Source organism: Gossypium hirsutum, chromosome A03 (assembly GCF_007990345.1).
Source record: "Gossypium hirsutum isolate 1008001.06 chromosome A03, Gossypium_hirsutum_v2.1, whole genome shotgun sequence".
NCBI classification, from domain to species: Eukaryota; Viridiplantae; Streptophyta; class Magnoliopsida; order Malvales; family Malvaceae; genus Gossypium; species Gossypium hirsutum.
This window is the reverse complement of record NC_053426.1, coordinates 880272-900176: the sequence shown is the minus strand read 5'-3', so window position 1 is coordinate 900176 and position 19905 is coordinate 880272. Positions and strand designations below refer to the sequence as shown.

The 19905-nt window shown below is 35.0% G+C and overlaps 1 protein-coding gene and 1 pseudogene across 1 annotated transcript; one reads left to right on the top strand and one right to left on the bottom strand.

Moving 5' to 3' along the window:
* The first annotated feature begins 852 nt into the window (after positions 1–852).
* On the top strand, positions 853–7813 carry LOC107933734 (probable methyltransferase PMT2; annotated as a pseudogene).
* An 8843-nt stretch (positions 7814–16656) lies between these two features.
* Positions 16657–17447, bottom strand: LOC121223060 (uncharacterized). Its single transcript, XM_041104007.1, has 2 exons — positions 17230–17447; positions 16657–17167 (listed from the first exon to the last, which is right to left on the bottom strand). The coding sequence occupies exons 1-2, from the start codon at positions 17445–17447 to the stop codon at positions 16657–16659; spliced, it is 729 nt and encodes a 242-aa protein (XP_040959941.1).
* Positions 17448–19905: the final 2458 nt, after the last annotated feature.

The following is a 19905-nucleotide window of genomic DNA, read 5'->3' as shown; positions in this document are numbered from 1 at the left end:
AATGTATATAATTGAATCAAAATTAAAATTTTATGTATATATATGAACTAAATTCAAGTTACATACATATAATTGCACTAAATTAAAATTCATGTTTCAAATTTGTTATTTATTCCATTTTTCTTTCATTATTTTACACAATTAAAAATATAAAATATTTAAAAAAGATATTCAATATCAAATTATAATAAAATAATAAATAATGAAATAATAAAATCATATATATAAGATAATAATATTAAATTATTAGGGTAAACTACATTCAATGTCACTAAACTATTAGTAAATATATGTTTTGGCTACTCAACTTTAAAAAGTTATAAAATGATCATTGAATTATTCAAAAAAATTTCATTTAAGCCCCTTGACTGTTAAAATCGTTGTTATATGGCTTTCTCTATTCGCACCGTCTGCACCAATTAAAAGCTCTCATTGTCCTTCTCTTCTATAGTTCAGGTTTTTCATGAAACAACTTTGAACGACATAAATTTGTGAACTAAAATCTAAACAAGTTTTTATTCGATCTCCAGCATTGATTGTCAGATAGACTTGGATCTAATGTATATTCTTATACTAGTCGATAAGTATTGATTCACCATACTGATCATCGAACCGTCGCTTGAACCTCGATAGCCAAAATTCTTTAAATAAAAAACTTAGCAGCCTACTGGCTTAAACAAAATCTTTCAAATAATTCAATGACTTAATCGAAAACTTTTAAACAGTTTAGTGATCATTTTGTAACTTTTTAAAGTTAAATAACAAAAATATAAAGTTAGTAATAGTTTAGTGATATTGGGTCTAATTTAACCAAAGTCAAATAAAGGAATTAGAGAGGCTTTGTTTTTCTTAGTTTTCATTCATTCATTCCCTCCCTTTCTGTTTTTAGCAGTGAAAAATTTCAAAGGAAAAAATTAACATCATTTGATATCGATCTAACCTTCAAAAAAAGAAAAAAGAAAATGTCTTCAACACCCAAAAAGCGTCCAAAATCCAAGCATAATTCATATTCAAAAAATTCTTCACTGAACTCCATACTCGAACCACCCCAAAGCTTATTCCCTTCAAAAGGCGAGTTCTTGCGTCTCATTACCGTACTTGCAATCGCATCCGCTGTAGCTCTCTCCTGTAATTACTTCCTTACCTTATTTACCTCCACCTCTAAACCCTTTTGTGATAGTAACTTAGACCCCATCGATTCATTCTCAGGTATAATTCTTTTATCCCCCCTTCTTTTCTGGGTATTTCTTTGTTTTTGTTTAACTTTGCTTTCTGGGCATCTTTTATTATGATTTTGTACTCATCCTGTTTGTTTAATTTGAGTTTTGTTTGTAGTTTTAGCTATGGGAACTTTTTATTGGGTTTATTGGTTGATATGAATTTGTGTGTAACTTGAGATTTTCAATTTTTTTTTGCTCATAATGTGTGAATCAATGTTCCTCTTGTATATTTCTTATATGATGGCAAAAGTCTTCGAAGTGTTGTTGCAGCTGGCCGGATCTTCAACAATGGCAGGTATTGTCTCTGGGTCGTCTTTGCTGAGACCTGTGTATGGTTCATGGATGGAGAGTGCCTCTAGGAAACGGGTTATACGCGGCACACGACTACTCACCATGGGTACGTGAACCATACACGCCCCTCGGTAGAGGCGGGAGACAAAATCTTGGCACAACCCGAGAACAATACCTACCATAATCTTTGAACTATTGTTACAGCCGGTCGGATCCTCATCAATGGCAGGTATAGTCTTTGGGTTGTCTTTGCCGAGAGCTGTGTATTGTTCATAGAGGGGGAGTGCCTCAAGGCAACGTTTCATGCGTGGGCACACAGCCACCCACCAAGGGGATGTAAACTGTACACGGCTCTCAGTAGGGGCGGGAGACAAAATCATGGCACAACTCAGGAACAATACCTATCATTGTTGGTGTCCGACTGGCTGCTCAGCGGACAACACTCTGAAGACTTCTCTCAAAGAAGTCAGCCCTCCTCAAACACTATGTAGTTTTAGTTTTAAATTTGCTGCTCCAAAGTGATAGATTCCCACTCACAAATGTGTATTGCTACAGATTCTTGTGAGCCTTGTCCAAGTAATGGGAAATGTTATGAAGGCAAATTGGAATGTATTTATGGTTATAGAAGACATGGAAAGCTGTGTATAGAAGACCGAGATATCGATGAAACAGCTAAGAAACTTGTGTGTTATTAATATCTTACTCGTTTTAGAATATTATATGCAATTTTTTGTCTTCTGATTATCATTTATGTGTTACAGTCTGAATCTGTAGAAGCTGGCCTTTGTGAAGCTTATGCTCAAGTTTTGTGCTATGGGACTGGGACAGTTTGGGTATCTCATGATATTCGATTCCATATAATATCAGATGTATAATACAGGAAATTATGTATCCTAGAAACTGTAAATTACTGATGTCTATTGTTCTAAATATGTATATGTTTCAGGTTCGAGAAAATGATATTTGGAATGATTTAGACAGACACAACTTGATGCAAAATGTTGGTTCAGACCATACCACATATGTGTATATGAAAAGAAGGGCAATGGAGACAATAGCTAAACTATTGGAGACAAGAGCAAATCTACATGGGTATGCTTATCAACGTTTCTTTTTTATGCTTCGGCATTTTGAGATAATTTACATTTCTCTTGTTTTCTTTTTACAGGTTACATGAATTCAAGTGTCCAGATGCTCTGGCAGAGCATTACAAACCTTTGACCTGTCGTTTTCGTGAATTGGTCTCCAAGCATTCTCTTATTATCATGCTTATTTGTGCTGGGGTAGTCCCTTCTAAAAGCTATTCTTTGAATGCTTTAGTTATAGTATCAAAATTTTGAAAGTTGTTAACGATATTTAGCTTTATAGCTTATAGGGTGTGCAGTATTGTTCTTGAAAGTCCGTCAAAGAATGTATATTTCGGCTAGAGCAGAGGAGCTTTACAATCAGGTGCACAAATTTTTCTATGTACAGTTATAGTCAATTAACGGTTTATTTTCTGTACATGCTGCATGTCAGACTGTTTTGGATATGGTCTTTTGTATTTTGGTTTAATATGTTAATCAAAATTCTCGGCATTATTTTACCTAGTGCTCATGGACACTTTGCTGAGATAGATTCCAAATGGATGTAGTTAGATAACCGTCCTCATTGTTATATGTAGGAAATGATTGGTTAAAAACATTTCCCGCTTTCATCCCTAAATCTCGAGTTAAACCATTTTAATGTGATTCTGAAAAGTCAGGTGAAAAATGGTCTTGGATGCTTTTCATATAAACAGAGAGAAAAAAATTGGTAATGAAGTTTTCTACTTGTTAGGTCTGCGACATGCTCGAGGAGAATGCATTGGGGTCAAAGAATGTCGATGGTGAAGGTGAATCATGGGTTGTTGCCTCATGGTTACGAGATCATCTTCTTTTGCCTAGGGAAAGAAAGGATCCTCAGTTATGGAAAAAGGTGTTTTTTCTTACTTGATTTTATTTTATTTTTCCATATTGAAGTTTGAACTGCCGGTAGATTGTAGACTTGTAGTCAAGTAATCTGTAAGGTTTTAAGAAACAATTTCTTCTTTAATGTTGATATCAGCTTTCAACTTTTCTTTTCAGGTTGAGGAATTAGTACAGGATGATTCTCGAGTAGATCGTTACCCCAAGCTCGTTAAGGGTGAATCAAAAGTGGTGTGGGAATGGCAAGGTTCGAAAATTTTTATTCGAGAAGCTTCAAAATTGCCAAAACTCATGTCTGTTGTCATTTTATGTTTAACTGTTAGTCGGAGGAGCTTCTTGAGAACAATAAACCTACCATCTGATATTTTACTTGATGCTAGCTCAGTGTTGGTACTAGCATCTTTGGAGTGACTTTTTCTGATCCTAACACATTCTTTTTAATTTCTTTGTAGTTGAAGGTTCTTTGAGCTCTTCGGGGAGGAGAAAAAAGGGGGAGGGAATCGAACTAAAATCAAATGAAGGCATCAACACAAACATAAACCAATCCAGCCGCACATTGAAGACCGGTGCGCTTTTAGCACATATTGTCCATTATGCTTCATGTTCTCTTTTCAATTTGGTTTCATATTTGTCTAATGTGGTAAAAGTACCATAGAGACTCTTTTACTAAGAGTCGGATTGTATTTTGCCTCTACTAAAAAAATGAGCAAATTAGTCCTGTATGTTAAATTAAAGAGTAAACTGGTCCTATTAAAAGATTGATTCATTTCTACCGTTAAAAACTGGCTTTTGTACATCAACATGATGTACAAGTGGCACACCACGTGTTACTATCTGGTTATTGTGTCAGCTATGCCAGTTTTTAACAGTAGAAATAGATGGAATTTTTAACAAAAATGATTAGTTTACTCTTTGATCTAACATATAAAGATAAATTTGCCTATTTTTTGAGTAAATGGAGGCAAAATGCAATCTAATTCGTACTGGGGCTTTCATGGTACTTTTAACATCTAATGTATATATATACACAACCAAAATGTTCATTGCAGAACCTAAAACATTGATCTTCTGACATGGGAATGTCCTGGAAAAATTATTAGAACAGCCTCTTTTGAACCCCTATGGTCTGAAAAAACAAGTCTAGAGCCTGGCAAAGCAGAAGCCTTTGATGACATTCATTATAGGTTTTAAGAACAGGGTTTTTGGCAGACTAATCAAAGGTCTAAAAGACAATGATAAACTATTTGACAGTGGATCTACAAGCATTGGGAGATTGTGTCCCTTAGCAGCAGCTGCAGACCCACCAGGCTTTTGTAATTGTAAACCATTGAACAGTATGCAGCATACATAGCATAGCTTTTTTTGGCTCATCTGATGCATCATACAACAAATAGGCATATCCAAATCAAGGGATTTTGGTGTGTTCTTGTCTATGTTGTAATCTATTTCTCTTCCCTTTCATTCTTGTTTTAGACACTCAAAATCAGAGATATTGAGTCTATAGTTAAAGATTGGATTTTTTTTTTCTCATTTCAGTCAATAAATTTCTTTTTTGTTTTTTCTGTCTCAAACCTAAGCACGCATCCACCTAAACTATACCATACAGGCACAATCTGTGGAGATTGGGATTGTGGTGAATATCCGCGACCAATAGGCCAAAATTGGTCAAATGCTAAGGTTAAAATAAATTTCTGATTTAAATGGATTTCATGGTGGCGGGATTAGTAATAATCAAATCTAAAAATTTCGTGGGCTTGGCAAAAGCAAGTCCATCTCTAAAACCCCAAAATTTGACCACCAGATTAATAGTGTGATCAATGAAACAATATGAGCCAACGACCCAATTTCGTCTAGAGTTAAATTCCTTTTTATAATATATTAGTGTCTGTATTTGTGCAATGCACAGATCTATAAAATATTGTAAAAAATAAGTGAATTTTTTTAATTAATTATAATTGATGCCTCAGTCATCCTGATTGTAGATGGTCCTGTCCGAACAGCATTGGACACCGGCTGCGGGGTATGTTTTTACGCATTTGCTTTCTTTTGGGGTCGGAGTTGAGGGCTAGATAGTTGTTTAGTCATTTTCAATGCAGCTCGCTTGTTAGTGTCATTTTCTCTGTTTATCTTGTGCCGATCCTGAGCTTATGATAGAATACATGTTGTCTTGGTTTTATACATAGTGTTTGTGTGTCATGAACCTTCATTCTCTTATATTCTATCGTCTGTCTCCATCGTATTACCCTTAATAATAGAACCGATGATAATGTAGGTAGCAAGTTGGGGTGCTTATATGCTGAAGAGAAACATTCTGGCTATGTCATTTGCGCCTTGGGATAATCACGAAGCACAAGTGCAGTTTGCACTGGAACGACGTGTGCCTGCCGTTATTGGTGTTCTTGGATCATCTAGAGCATTGGATATGCCTCGACGTTCTCGGTGCCTAGTACCGTGGACTTCAAATGGTAAGTGGTAATTATCTAGAAGGATGTTGAGCTTCAAAACAATCCGGAAATTGATGAGCTTTCTACATGTGTACTTGTTTAAATGGAAGTCGACAGAACTGGGTTCGATTAATTGGAAGACCTACTATAAAACTTGGAAACGATCTAAGGAAGATCTCAACGCGGAACAGAGAAAGATGGAAGAGTTAGCTGAACTTGTTTGTTGGGAGAAAAAATACGAGAAGGGATATATTGCTATTTGGCGAAAAAGAGTTTAACTATAAATCTTGTCGTAGGAAGTCTATCAATATGTGTAAACCGAGGACGCAGAAGATGATGCATGGTGAGTTTAGTATTGTCATTGTAATTCTTTCATATTTGGCATTTAGGTACACGAAAATGGAAACGTGCATAACCCCGTTCCCTAAGGTTAGTAGCGCGAGCAAAGTGGCGTGCGGGAAGTTGGAGAAGTTCCCTGCTAGGCCTTTTGCTGTTCCTTCTTGGATAACCGAAGGACTTGTTGAATCTTACCAAGAAGACAATAAACTTTCGAAGAAACACGTGAACGCTTACAAATGGATAGATAAATTGATCGGTACTACGAGATATAGAAATGTGATGGACATGAATGCAGGCCTCGGAGGATTTGCAGCAACACCCGAATCACCGAAACAGTGGGTGATGGATGTCGTGCCCACAATTGCTAAGATGTTTACGAGAGAGGTCTAATCGGAATATATCATGACTGGTATGGCTCTTAGTAAATTTTCTCTAAAACTCAACAAACATGCATGTTGATACTGTAGAGGGTAAAAGTACCATAGATGTTCCTATATTAGGAATCGGATTGTATTTTACCTTCTCTATTAGAAAAATAGACAGATTTGTTCTTATAGATTAGATTAAAAAACAAATTAGACATTCTGTTAAAAATTTCATCCATCTATTTGTACTGTTAAAAACTAGTCCTTCACATGTATCTCATATTAATGTACAGGAGCATAGTAGAAATGAATAAAATTTTTAATAGAAAGAACCGATTTGTTCTTTGATTTAACGTATAATGATTAATTTACTAATTTTTTAAGTAAAAGAAACAAAATACAATTTAATTCATAATATAATGACCTCCATATACTTTTACCTACGGTAGAGCTAGTGACCTTTTAAGGGCATTGGAATATTACTAGTAAAAACTTCGATAATGAACCCTCACAAATTCTTTTAATGACATTTTTGGTTTCTCGTTTGTTAAAGGTGCGAAGGTTTCTCAACATACTCGGGAATATATGACCTTATTCATGCTAATGGTGTTTTTAGCTTGTACGAAAACAAGTAAGTCGGCTTTAATCATCTTCCATGAAAGTGTTCCATTATCTATATCTCTGAACAAGTTTATACATAAATAATTATACATATAGGTGTAAATTTGAAGACATGCTTTTGGAAATGGACCAGACTTTGCGGTCTGAAGGTGCTGTAATCTTCCGGGACGATGTCGATGTTATAAACAAGGTTAGCTCAATTGCTAAAGGCATGAGATGGAATATAAAGATGGTGGATGATGAAGATGAAGGTGGTCCCCTTGTAACAGAGAAAATACTAGTTGCGGTTGAACAATACTGGGTCGGTAGCAACGGAGGAAACAGTACTGTCAATGACGAATAAACCGTTTCAACAAGTTATATTATTTATTTCGAAGGAAATTACAAAATCCAGACCAAGATATCAACCGGTGATTAAGGTGGGAAAGTGACTCAGAGCTTTGGTTAAAGGGATGTGATTTTAGATTGAATTAGTATAATATAACACTCAAATTTTGAAGATGATATTATTGAGAAGGTAACTCAAATTTTGAAGATGATATTATTGAGAAGGTAATTATAAACCTTAAACAGAAGCTGAAAAACGAGTATGAAAAACGAATATGAAAAATATTATGATACTATCCAAAAGCAAAATATAATGGTTGGCCCGATTGGTGGCTAACAACTGATTGATTCATAAGCAAAAATGGATTATCTCAGGTGCCATTTGGTGAATGGTAGGTCACTTTCATTGTCTATGGTTGCACCATGGCTATGGTAGGGGTAGGCCATTTCATGTCCAGGTAAAAAAGTTTTCATAAGTTTCTCAATTTCCATTTTAAGTAAATTGATTTTTTTTAAAGAATAAAAGTAATTTAATTGTCATTAATTTCAAAAATGAGTAATTAAATATAATAAATTACATTATTTATATTTTTCGTCAATTGAATATAATTTTAATTGATATAATTATAAATTTAGTATTTTAAATTTACACATTCTGATAATTTTGTCTTGATTTAACAATTTTAATCTGCCAACATTTATGCAAATGTATAAATATTGAGGATAAATTTATTGATTTTTTTAAAAATTAAAACCAAATTGACAAAATTTATCAACATCGAAAACTAAATTTGTTATTATACCAATAAAAAATTATGTATAATTGACAGAAGACATTAACATTGTTATTAATTGTTTTTAGTTACCCTCTTTAAAAATTGACAGAAATTAAATTACTCCGAAATTTTTTGAGATCGATCAAATTACTCAATTTCAAAATAAATTCAATTTTCTAACGCATTCCATATTTATAACCCTTCTAATAATATCTACATTTGTAACTTTGATATCTTTTAATTAAAATTTTAAATTTAAATTTTGTAAATAAAAAAAAACGAAAATGACAAAGTTTCTCTCTTATTTAAAGGTTTAACTTAATTTGACCCCAAATTTTTGTTGAAATCCAAAAATAATCATCGAAAAAAAAAACCCTCTTTAATCTTAGACAAGACATTGAAATTTTGGATAGTTTTGTTTAAACATGTTTGTCCCTTGTGGCCAGCTAATCTAGCTAGGTTCACCGGTATCCAATGACCCACGGCAACAGACCAAATGGCCTACATATTGTGGTGAATTTAGGTCGTCAAAGGCTTTTGATGATTACCACTATGGGTAAATGCTAAAATTAGAGCTAAACTTTTTAGGAATTGTTTAAATAGTTTTTGTTTGAGTATTTTTATATATGTTTAATTTTTATATAATTATCTTAAAATATTTGACTTTTTATATAAATAACTCGTAAAAAGTTCGATATTAGTTTAAGTATTTAGCCATAAATTTTCTATTTTTACTTTCATTGTGTATCTTAATTTTTTTTTCACTCACCCCGTCAAATTTAATGAACCTTAAAGCTCTTATTAATTTGATACAATGAATTAGGTGAATATTTCTCGACGATCAATTCCGTAATTAGTAGCAGATATGGCCTTAACCCCTTCAATTAAATAGAACAATGTCAATTTTAATCTCTCTCAATTATGAAGTATTCATTTTAAACATTTTTAAAATGTCCCAAATCTCAATATCGAATTTTTAACTTTTCCCAATAAACAATGATCCTCTCTTAACTCTAATAAACTTGTCAAAGCAATATAGCCACAAATTCCGAACATAACTAATAAAACGGATATAAAAAATAAAAAAAAAATTAAAAATAACGTATAAAATATCATCTTTTTATATATAACAAAATCAACTTGATAAATAAGGTTGGATAATTACAACATTTATATAACTTATTCTATTTAGAATTTACCTGTAATTATTTTAAATCTAATTAGTTTGATTCAATGCCGAAAAACATAAACATCCAATTTCTTTATGTTTGTTTTACGATTCATATTAGAGATTGGTGGTTGTTCTTTTTAATAATGTCGTTTTTAAAATTTAAAGTTCTCTAATCCGAAGTGCAATGTATCTTACTCGTTGAGCGTTTGGAAATATAAATAGTTCCCTTATAATAGAAAATACTTTAATTTAATATAATTTTACCTATACTCGTTTTACAGCGTTGATGTATACTTTTTTTTTTTAAATTACATATTAACCGAATGCTTCAAACAATTTAATCCAATAAACTTACACTTTAAGATTTTTTTTTTAAATCTAATAAAATTTAAATTATACCAAATTAAAATAAAAGATTAAATCGTAAATTTTTGTATATATAAGGACCAAAACTATAAATTTTCAACCGCGACATTCTGTCTATATCTAACTATCAATAATTTTTAAATGTCTCTATTTTTCTAGAAAAACAAATTCAAATTTTTACGAAACATTCGAAAATTTAAAACATATCAATGTCAGAAAAAAACATATATTCTAATTACGTTTTTATAAAAATCACAACAATTTTTTTTTAAATTTAAAAGTTTATGTCTAATATCATTAATAATATTTTTTTTAAAATTCGTTGATGTGAAATTTTAAATATTTTTTTATACAAGTTAAGCCTCGTGTAGAAATTTTTTACTCGATCTCAGCTTGATCCAAATCGGTATGAACTTTATTTTTTACTATTGTTTTAGCAACATTTGTTTGTTAAATTGTAACATTTTTGTATTACTTTTTTATATTTGTTTTAATATTTTTAGTATATAGTTTTACAATTCTTTTATATGAAAGAATAATCTAATTTTTTTAATACGGACAAGTCGGGTCGAACTCGAGTTTAACATTTTTAATTTAAGCCAAGTTTAGAAAGAATTTTAGGCTTATTTTTTAAGTAGAGTCAAACCTAAACCTAAAAAGCATGCTTAAAAAATTACATCAAATCGACCTGAATCCATAATCAGGTCTAATCAAATAAAGCTTAGATTAAATTAAGACCCGAAATGAATTAGACTCTTAAAAAGAAGAGCAAAATTACTCCAAAATTGTTTTTTTAATATTTTTTAATCTGTTCAATCGATTCCAAATTTAAAAACTGTTCCCAACGACCCACTTAAAAAGTCGTTGTCGAAACCATTTTTTTGAAAACGGGAAATCAACTTTTGGAAAGGAAAAGTTGGGAGTCGCCACCAATCATTTTTAATAGGGTGTGATTGGATCACCTCAAAACACGGTCGTTTTTAATAAATAAATAATTTTTTCAAATCGACGATTTTGGTCTGCGAAAATAGAAAATCGGTTCGGGAGTCAGTTACGTACGAGGAAGGATTAGCACCCTCGACACGCCCAAAATTGGTACGTGATTGATTATTTAGTGTCTTAATGTCAAAAATTAAAGATTTGGACAGAGGTCAAAACGCGATCCTCCTTTTATTGGCTTTTAAAACATTTAGGTAAGTTAAATGTGCATTAAAGACCATCTCACCTCAAGGTAAAACATTACATCCAGTACGTTAGCACACAACTTTTTTACCCTCAATTGTGAGCTTGCCTTTAAAACGTGCGTTTTAGCCTTAAGAGGATATTCGAATATTCAAAACAAACAAAGAAAGTGAAACCCAGTACGTTAGGGCACGATTATTCGAATTCTTTAAATACCGAACATTGCCTTTATTTTGAAATTTTTTTATAGTGAACTGGTAAGAGGATATTCGAATATTCAAGACAAACAAAGAAAGCGAAACCCAGTACGTTAGGGCACGATTCTTCGAATTCTTTAAATACCGAACATTGCCTTTATTTTGAAAAATTTTGAGAGAAGATCAATGGATAAATGAATTAAGGACATAGATTTTTTTTAAAAATGATGATAATAGACAACATGAAAATAATAATATGAGAATAATGCTAACCATATATAAATAATAAAAAATAATAATAGTAATTAATAGAAAATTAATAAAACAACAGTAATAATAAATACAATAATGTAATAACCATTGTGCTAATAGTATTAATAATAATATTAAAAACATGATGATAATAACAAAAAATATATTGACGATAATATTAAATATGGGGGATAATAGTAAAAAAAATTGGAATAACAATGTTAAATTAGTAATAGTGAGAAATAGTAAATAATAATTTGATATAAAAATGGTAACCGATAATAAACAATGGTATAAAAAAATAATATAATAAGTCTATGTATAATAGAAATTTATATTTAAAATAATTAACTTCGCTTAAAAATATATATATTTACATAATAAATATATAATAATAAATAAATAATATAATAATATGAAACATAACTCAAATTAATTAAATTAATAGAAAATAAAAAATATATATAAAAATAATGAGAATAAAGCTCAAATTAATTAATTTAACAGTAAAATAACAAAAATAAAAAAAGGGTTAAATTGAATTAAAAATGAAAACTTTGGGGCTAATCAGAAAGGAAAGAAAATCAGAGGTAAACTCCCTCTCTTTTCCCTTCTTTCATTTGTGTAAAGAAAAAAATGTGAATGCCAAAGTAAACAAAATTGAATAATATAAAAAGTTACCTTAAAAATCTGATTTGTATTCTCTTTGATTTCGTATGTGTATTCTCTAAAAAAATTCCTCCCCCATTACAATAGTTTTTCCATGGCTTTTATAGCCAAATTTTACAACTTATAACAAGTAGGGTGATGGAGTTAGTGGGGGTGATGGAGGTAGTGGATGGTTTAGTAGGGTGTGGGGGTGATGGAGGTAGTGGATGGTTTAGTAGGGTGATGGAGTTAGTGGTCGGTTTAGTGGGGTGTTTAATTTGGGCTGGTTTGATTGAGCCCGGGCAGAAGTTTGGTCCTACAGCTGCCCCTCTTTGCTCATTGTCGTGTAACGAGAATAGAGCAAAGATTTTAGAAGGGCTAAATTTGCCTGGGCTGGCTGAGTCTTGTCTTCTTTGCCGCAACCCATCGCACCTTATTGCTTCAAAATGCTCCATTGCTACTTCACAAAGATGTGATCTGCTGTAATTTGATCTGTTTTACTCCTGCTCAGTAAAGATAAGATCTGGTATGTTTAGCCTACTCCACTCCTGCTCAGTGAAGATAAGGCTGATGATTGGAATCTGCTCCATTGCCGATACATGGAGATAAGATTCATCAAAATTTGATCTGCTTTACTCCTGCTCAGCGAAGATAAGATCTAGTATATAACCTGCTCCACTCCTGCTCAGTGAAGATAAGGCTGGTGGCTGAAATCTGCTCCATTGCCGATACATGGAGATAAGATTCACCAAAACTTGATCTGCTCTGCTCCTGCTCAGCGAATATAAGAACTAGTATTTAGCCTGCTCCACTCTTACTCAGTGAAGATAAGGCTGGTGGCTGAAATCTGCTCCATTGCCGATACATGGAAATAAGACTTGCCAAAATTTGATCTGCTTCACTCATGCTCAGCGAAGATAAGATCTAGTACTTAGCCTGCTCCACTCCTGCTCACTGAAGATAAGGCTGGTGGTTGAAATCTGCTCCATTGCCGATACATGGAAATAAGATTTGCCAAAATTTAATCTGCTTCACTCCTGCTCAGTGAAGATAAGATCTAGTATGTTTAGCCTGCTTCACTCCTACTCAGTAAAGATAAGGCTGGTGGCAGAAATCTGCTCCATTGCCGATACATGGAGATAAGACTTGCCAAAATTTGATCTGCTTCACTTCTGCTCAGTGAAGATAAGATCTAGTATGTTTAGCCTGCTCCACTCCTGCTCAATGAAGATAAGGCTGGTGATTGGAATCTGCTCCATCGCCGGTACGTGGAGATAAAATTCGCCAAAATTTGATCTGCTTCGCTCCTGCTCAGTGAAGATAAGATCTGTTGAAATTTGATCTATTCCACTCCTGCTAGTGGGATAAGATCTGCTATATTTAACCTGTTCCACTCCTGGTCAGTGGGATAAGGCTTGCCAAAATCTATAATTTTAATCAATCTTGCTACACTGTCCACTGGGAATCCATCTGTAGAAGTGATTTCCTGTGGTTTATGCTTATGCTAAATGATTAGGATGCTATGATCAACATGAATCAAATGCCCCTAACTAAATGTATTATGAATGACATTTATACGAATGCAGAATGTCATGAAAATAATCCCATTTTAATGCTTGGGCTACCATTACTCGCTGTCTGTTAAGGCTATCGCTTCACTGACATGAGTCTTTCTTGTTCAGCTGCTACTTTCCGACAGAAAACTCATAGAAATAATCCATTTTGTTCAACTGGTTTGCCCCACTATAATTTCAAGGTCCAGTCCACTGTACTTCATGGGATATAAGGCTTGCACCATCTTCAAAATCTCCTACTGCAACTCGGGGGAATATAATCTGATTCCTCTTCAATTCATTCCCTCCGCAATTTTAAGGGTACATGATTTGACTCTTCTTCCATTAATTTGGTCTGTTACACCATTCCTTGGGTGTCATGACCAAATGTATATGCTTGATATTTGCATGGATGCAAAATGCCATATTTCTCTCGAGAATGATCCCCTTTTAAAGCTTGGGTTGACATTGCTTGCTATTCGTCAAGATTGTACATTCGATGCAATATTTGTCTCTGATATATTTGACAGAAAATCTTAAGGGGTAGTCTCTCAGACAATTCCAACCCTTAGGCTCAGTAAATTCTAAACAACAGTCCTGTTTCAGGTTCCCGTATTATTTAGAAACTTCTAGAGTCATAAGCAGAATCTCCTTTGTAGAAATATGCGAAATGCTTGAAAGAGATCATGGCAAGGGATAAGAATGAAATTAATTAAGAGCATAACTCACAACAATTAAAGTAATCGGAGATATCCAAGGTAATAAAATAAAAATGATTGGGGCGTATCTCGAAAAGAATAAGACAACCAAGGATAGTAAACATGGGTAAGATAGAAAATAAAGTGCCTCAGATATCGCAGCCTGAGCTTCTCTGCACAAACTTCTTGATGACCATTTGAGCCCAACATGTGTTTAGGTGATCCGAAGTACTTTGTCAATGCCCCAAGATGTAGTACACTTTCTCATTGTTAACTCAGGCATAGTAAGACTACTGTATGCCCCACTTTCGATCCAAATTTGAGCCGTCCTTTTCGGGTTTTCAACTCAAATCCCCTTTGGTCTCAAAGCGCTCTTTGCGGGTTTTCGCCTTGGCCCCTCCTTTGCTTTTTTTTCTTTCTCTTTTTTGTTTCTCTCTTCTTTTTATTTTTCATTTTTTCTCTTTCCTTTTTCTCTTTTTTTTTTGAAAGTGAAGTATTCTTCGATTAAATCCAAGTTTACAGGGTCAGGCAAGTTCTTACCATTTATCTTAATCAACATCAATGCCCCCACCAGGGATAAGGTCATTCCCAATTTGACATCCATTTTCACTGAGATCCTTTTGTATGGGAAGGATCCTTCTCAAAACTAAGTTTCCTTGATGAAATTTTCTGGAATGATCTTTTCGTCATCACTTCGTATCATTTGACCGTAACGGATAATTTTCGACCTCTTTTTTCAATCAGGTTCACTTGATCATTGAAATTGGATTTACTCAACTCTGACGAAACTCATGGAGAAGAGACCTTGCCAAAATTGCATTTATTCCATAAATCAGCAAAAAACGTTGCCCCGGTGGAGGTTCTGATAGAGGCTCCCATGATTTTTTTTGCACCGTTCATTTTCGGGCTATATGGCATTTAACATTGAACAGCCCGGATGCTTCAAATATCGTACTTCTATTTAAATTTAGTACATTTTCAGATATGATCCCTTTCGGTACTCCATACTAACATAGAAAATGCTGGCTATTGACCTCACATCATTGACATATGAGGCAGCTTCTTTCCACTTGGCAACATAATCGACGACCACAAAAAGAATCGGTACTCGTCAGAGGCTTTTGGCGAAATCAGCCTGACGACACACATGCCCTATATAGAAGAAGATTATGGGTTTCACTGATTCTTTGCAACATGAGTTTTGCTTCTCATCTTGTTCACCGTCATCAACAGATTAGGAGATAAGCTACAATCTTAGTCATCTTCAAAGTCTTAAGGTCTCACTAAACACATATTTCGCTCAAAAGGAGATTCTAAGTTAGCAACAGTGTCACTCATATCATTGATATCTGGAGACATGTTATAAGGATGAAAGAAAATTTGAAGAACAAGAGAAACCAAGAATATTTACTCGTGTGGTATGATCATGAATGAAATGGTAAAGAACAGATGTTTGAAATAAGGAACAAAAGAATATATTTCATTGAAATAAAGACGCTAGACATAAGCCTATTTACAAAAGGATTCTTATTTCCTCTAGGCTTAAAGCAACAAGTGTGTTTTGAATATGACTCTAGATTAGCCCTAAAAAATACAGGAATCTCTTCCACCGTCCAATTGTTTAAAACACTCCCAAGTATGCAAAGGTGAATGCCTGTCAAATTCTTTTCTTCGCATCATTGATTATTACGTTTACCCTCTCATCAGCATGGTTGGGTAACAGATTTTCTACGCCAGACCTATTGTCGAACTTCACAATACCCATTTCAACAAGTTTTTCGACTAACTTTTTAAAAGGGATGCAATTTTCTATCGACTGCAACGGGTTTTGAGTAGAACGGTGCTACAACATGTGCATCAAATAATCTTTTGTATAGCTCTTTATATGTCACTAGGATAGGGGTAAACTGTATCATCTCTGTATTTCTCTTTATGCTAGGCTCTTGCCTTGGTGCAACTTGTTGGCCTGTGACTACAGTTCTCGATTGATTAACGGTGACAGGTTTTGAATAGCCTGAGCTCACATTGCTTACCTCGCTTTCCTTTTCCTTTAGGGCTGACCTTCTCGTGCTTTCCCCCGTTTCTATCTTCCCGCACCTTATTGCATTTTCTATCATTTCACTAGACATCACTATGTCTGCGAAACTCTTAGTCGCACTCCCCAACATATGATTAATGAAAGGTGCTTCAAGGTATTAATAAACAACATAATCGTTTCTTTTTCCAGCAATGGTGGTTGGACTTGCGTAGCGACCTCCCTTCACCTCTGAGCGTACTGCCGAAAACTTTCGCTTGACTTCTTCTCCATATTCTGGAGTGTAATCCGGTCGAGCGCTATATCCGTTAGATGACCATACTGCTTCATGAAGGCCTGTGCTAAGTCCTTCCATGATTTGACTGGAGCCCGACTTAACTGATTGTACCATTTAGCCGCGGCCCCAGTCAAACTATATTGAAAACAGTGAATCAACAATTGTTCGTTGTTGACACATCCTGTCATTTTCCGGTAGAACATTGTAATGTGAGCCTCAGGGCAGCTGGTTCCATTATATCTTTCAAATTCTGGTATCTTGAACTTCGGAGGAAGTACTAAGTCCGGGACCAAACTGAGTTCCTTTGCGTCAACTCCGCAATAATGATCAGCACTTTCTAACTCCTTGAACTTCTCTTCTATCCCTTTGCATTGATCCTCGAGCTGCTTTGGGAGCTTCACCTTTACTTTTTCCCCTTCAACTTCATCGAAATCAAGGATCGTGGGTTTGTCATATTGTCTCCAAGGTTAGAGCACGAGCCCGTTGGAAAGTTTATCGGTGCCGAAGTGTCGGCTTGATACAGAGGTTTAACATTAACAGACACCCTTGGTGGCTGTGTTTGAATGTTTACTGGGGAAAAGCTTGTAGGACATGCAGAGTCATCGTTATCATTTCTAGTATCACCCATAGGGCCCTTTCCTTTGTCAGACCCTCCCTTCAGCAGCTGTGTCAGCTGGTTCATCATGTTGTTCTGTGACTCCAGCATGTTTTTCTGGGACTCCAGCATTTGATCCCTCATTTCCTACTGGATCCTAGCCAGCTGTTCTTGCATTTGAGCTTGTAGTTGCTCCTGTATCTCCTTTTGCATTTGTTCTAATTTCTCTAACCTCTGATCCATATCCCTTGTTTTCCTCCGTGTATAGTAACGATGTTCCAGGGTAACTTAAAAATCTCTAATTAATAGGGTTCTTTTGTGCAACTTAATGTTTATGATACTATGCAATGCAAATGCATGACGGATGCAAAAAGGAGACATCGATTCGAATTCAATTCCATTTAGAAAACTTAACTGAAAAACAAAATCTTTTACATAAAATGAATTATATATACGGTCTTGCCCTAACACCCAAAGCTTTTATGTTCCTAAGAAGGCAGGCTAACTCTCGCCCTCGATCTGACTCTAACTTATATTTAACTCCTAGCACATCTGCTTGGACCGCCAAAGTCTGCAAATGATCAGCCACCTCTTGCATCTGAGCTATAGCTTCGCCCATGAGGTAATCTCTATCTCGGACCTGATCCTGAGATCGGTGAAGTTGCTCCCTTAGTTGCTAATTATTTGCTTCCAATAATTCAATTTGATTCTCACAGTTCTGAAGTGTAGTCTCAAGTTCTTCTACTTTCTCTTTCAAATTCTCTATCTTACTTAGGCTAGCCCTTAATTCAATCACTGAGTTACGACTCCGATGTTGCTGTAGTACTGTTTCTAACTCTGCCACTTGAGCTCTTAACATCTGTTTTTCATTCTGGCTATCATTCAAACTCTTTTTACAAGTGACTTCTCGAGCTTGAGCATCATGGAACTTTTCCTCCCACCAATCAGCCCTAGCCTTTTCCTCTTGAATTTCTTACCTCCACTGTTCAGACGTTTTACCCAAGCCAGCATTTCTCATTGACTTATGCAGCTGCTTGTAATCAGTCTTCAGACTGTCCAGGTCTTCCTCAACCTCTCTCTTTCTCTTTCTCAAATTCTCAACCTTGAATTTTTGAACATCAACATCCAGCTTCAAGTACACTTTTTCCTCCTCCAACTGCTCTATTTTCTTTTCTAACTTTGAGGTCCTCTTTTCGAAGTCTTGCTTTATGATTTCCAATTCGGAGGGGACCACTCGCAGATATTCCTCTATCAGTCGAGCTTCGTCTAAATTTGGCCTCGGGATATTGTCGTTAACCCTTCTACTCCACCATTCATTATACCCAGGAGTTACCATTGGATTCATAGCAACTCCTTTTATCCAGCAGGTTTGGTTCCAGGCATTATAAATCTCGCGGCTCTTTTTTTTGGAGTCTTTCTCCCTATACGAGAACCCACTCTGAGCTAGCCCATGCGTCATTGGTATAAATTGTCTCGATCTATATTGTCTCAATATAAACAGAGGGGCGTATCCAATGGCTCCCCAAATCCCCAACAAAGGGACCCAATCATAACTCCCACATCGGTAGAGAATGTCATCAGAAACCATCAAAGGGGCTTTCCATTCTATATCCTCCTCTTGGAGATTTTGAAGTATCGTCATCCATTTTTCCTCTGTTATGTCATCTCTTCTCGATATGGTCACTATCTCCTTCAAAGGTGAGTAATCTCCGAGAAAAGGTCGGTAAGAGGTCTTTTCTACCCTCCAAAAGTGGCTATGAAACCATACTAACAAGAGTTGTGCACACCCAATAAATCTACCTTCACCTGCCCTCCGACATGCACTCAAAGATCTGAAAGTCTTGGCCAAGATTACAGTAACAGGAGTGACTCCTTTACCAAACCGGTCAAATAGATCAGCGACTGCTTCATCTACATACCTTAAAGCCTTAGGGAAAATAACCAAACCATAAACGCTCAAGGCGAAAACATCAACTCTTTTCTTCATATCAGGGTGTGCCAGGATTAGATCTCTCAAATTTTCCCAAGGGATGCACTTTCCATTGCCTTTCTGCTGGACTTGAGCTGCAACCCACTGCTCACTTATCCCAGTGATGTTCATCAACCTCTTTACAAAGGTTGGGTATTAACAGCTCTAGAATAAATCTTATCAATTTGAAACCTCGGACAACGAAGCAAGGCTGTATATTCCTCGACAGTAGGTGCTAGATCCACCTTTTCGAAAGTAAAACAACTGTAGGCGGAATTCCAAAATTGAGCCATGGCGCGGAACAAATACCTATCTACCTTAACATCGAGGAGATAAGGAATATCGCCATAACTACAGTAGAGTAGCTGCTTCATCTCCTCATCCCAACGGCTCCATAATTCTTTCAACTCTTGAAGATCATTCTGAACCACATTAATACGGGTAAATTCCCATAACTCTGACGTGTACTCCTTTATCAAGCTGTCACCTTTCTCTAATTGTGTATTCTCCGACCATCTTTGGACAAACGCGTTGTCTTTCACTTTATCAAGGAATTCGTTTTTCATGGTAAAACTTTCTATTAGTAACCGAACCGTATATCGACACTCCCCTTTTATGATGAAAATGTTATGC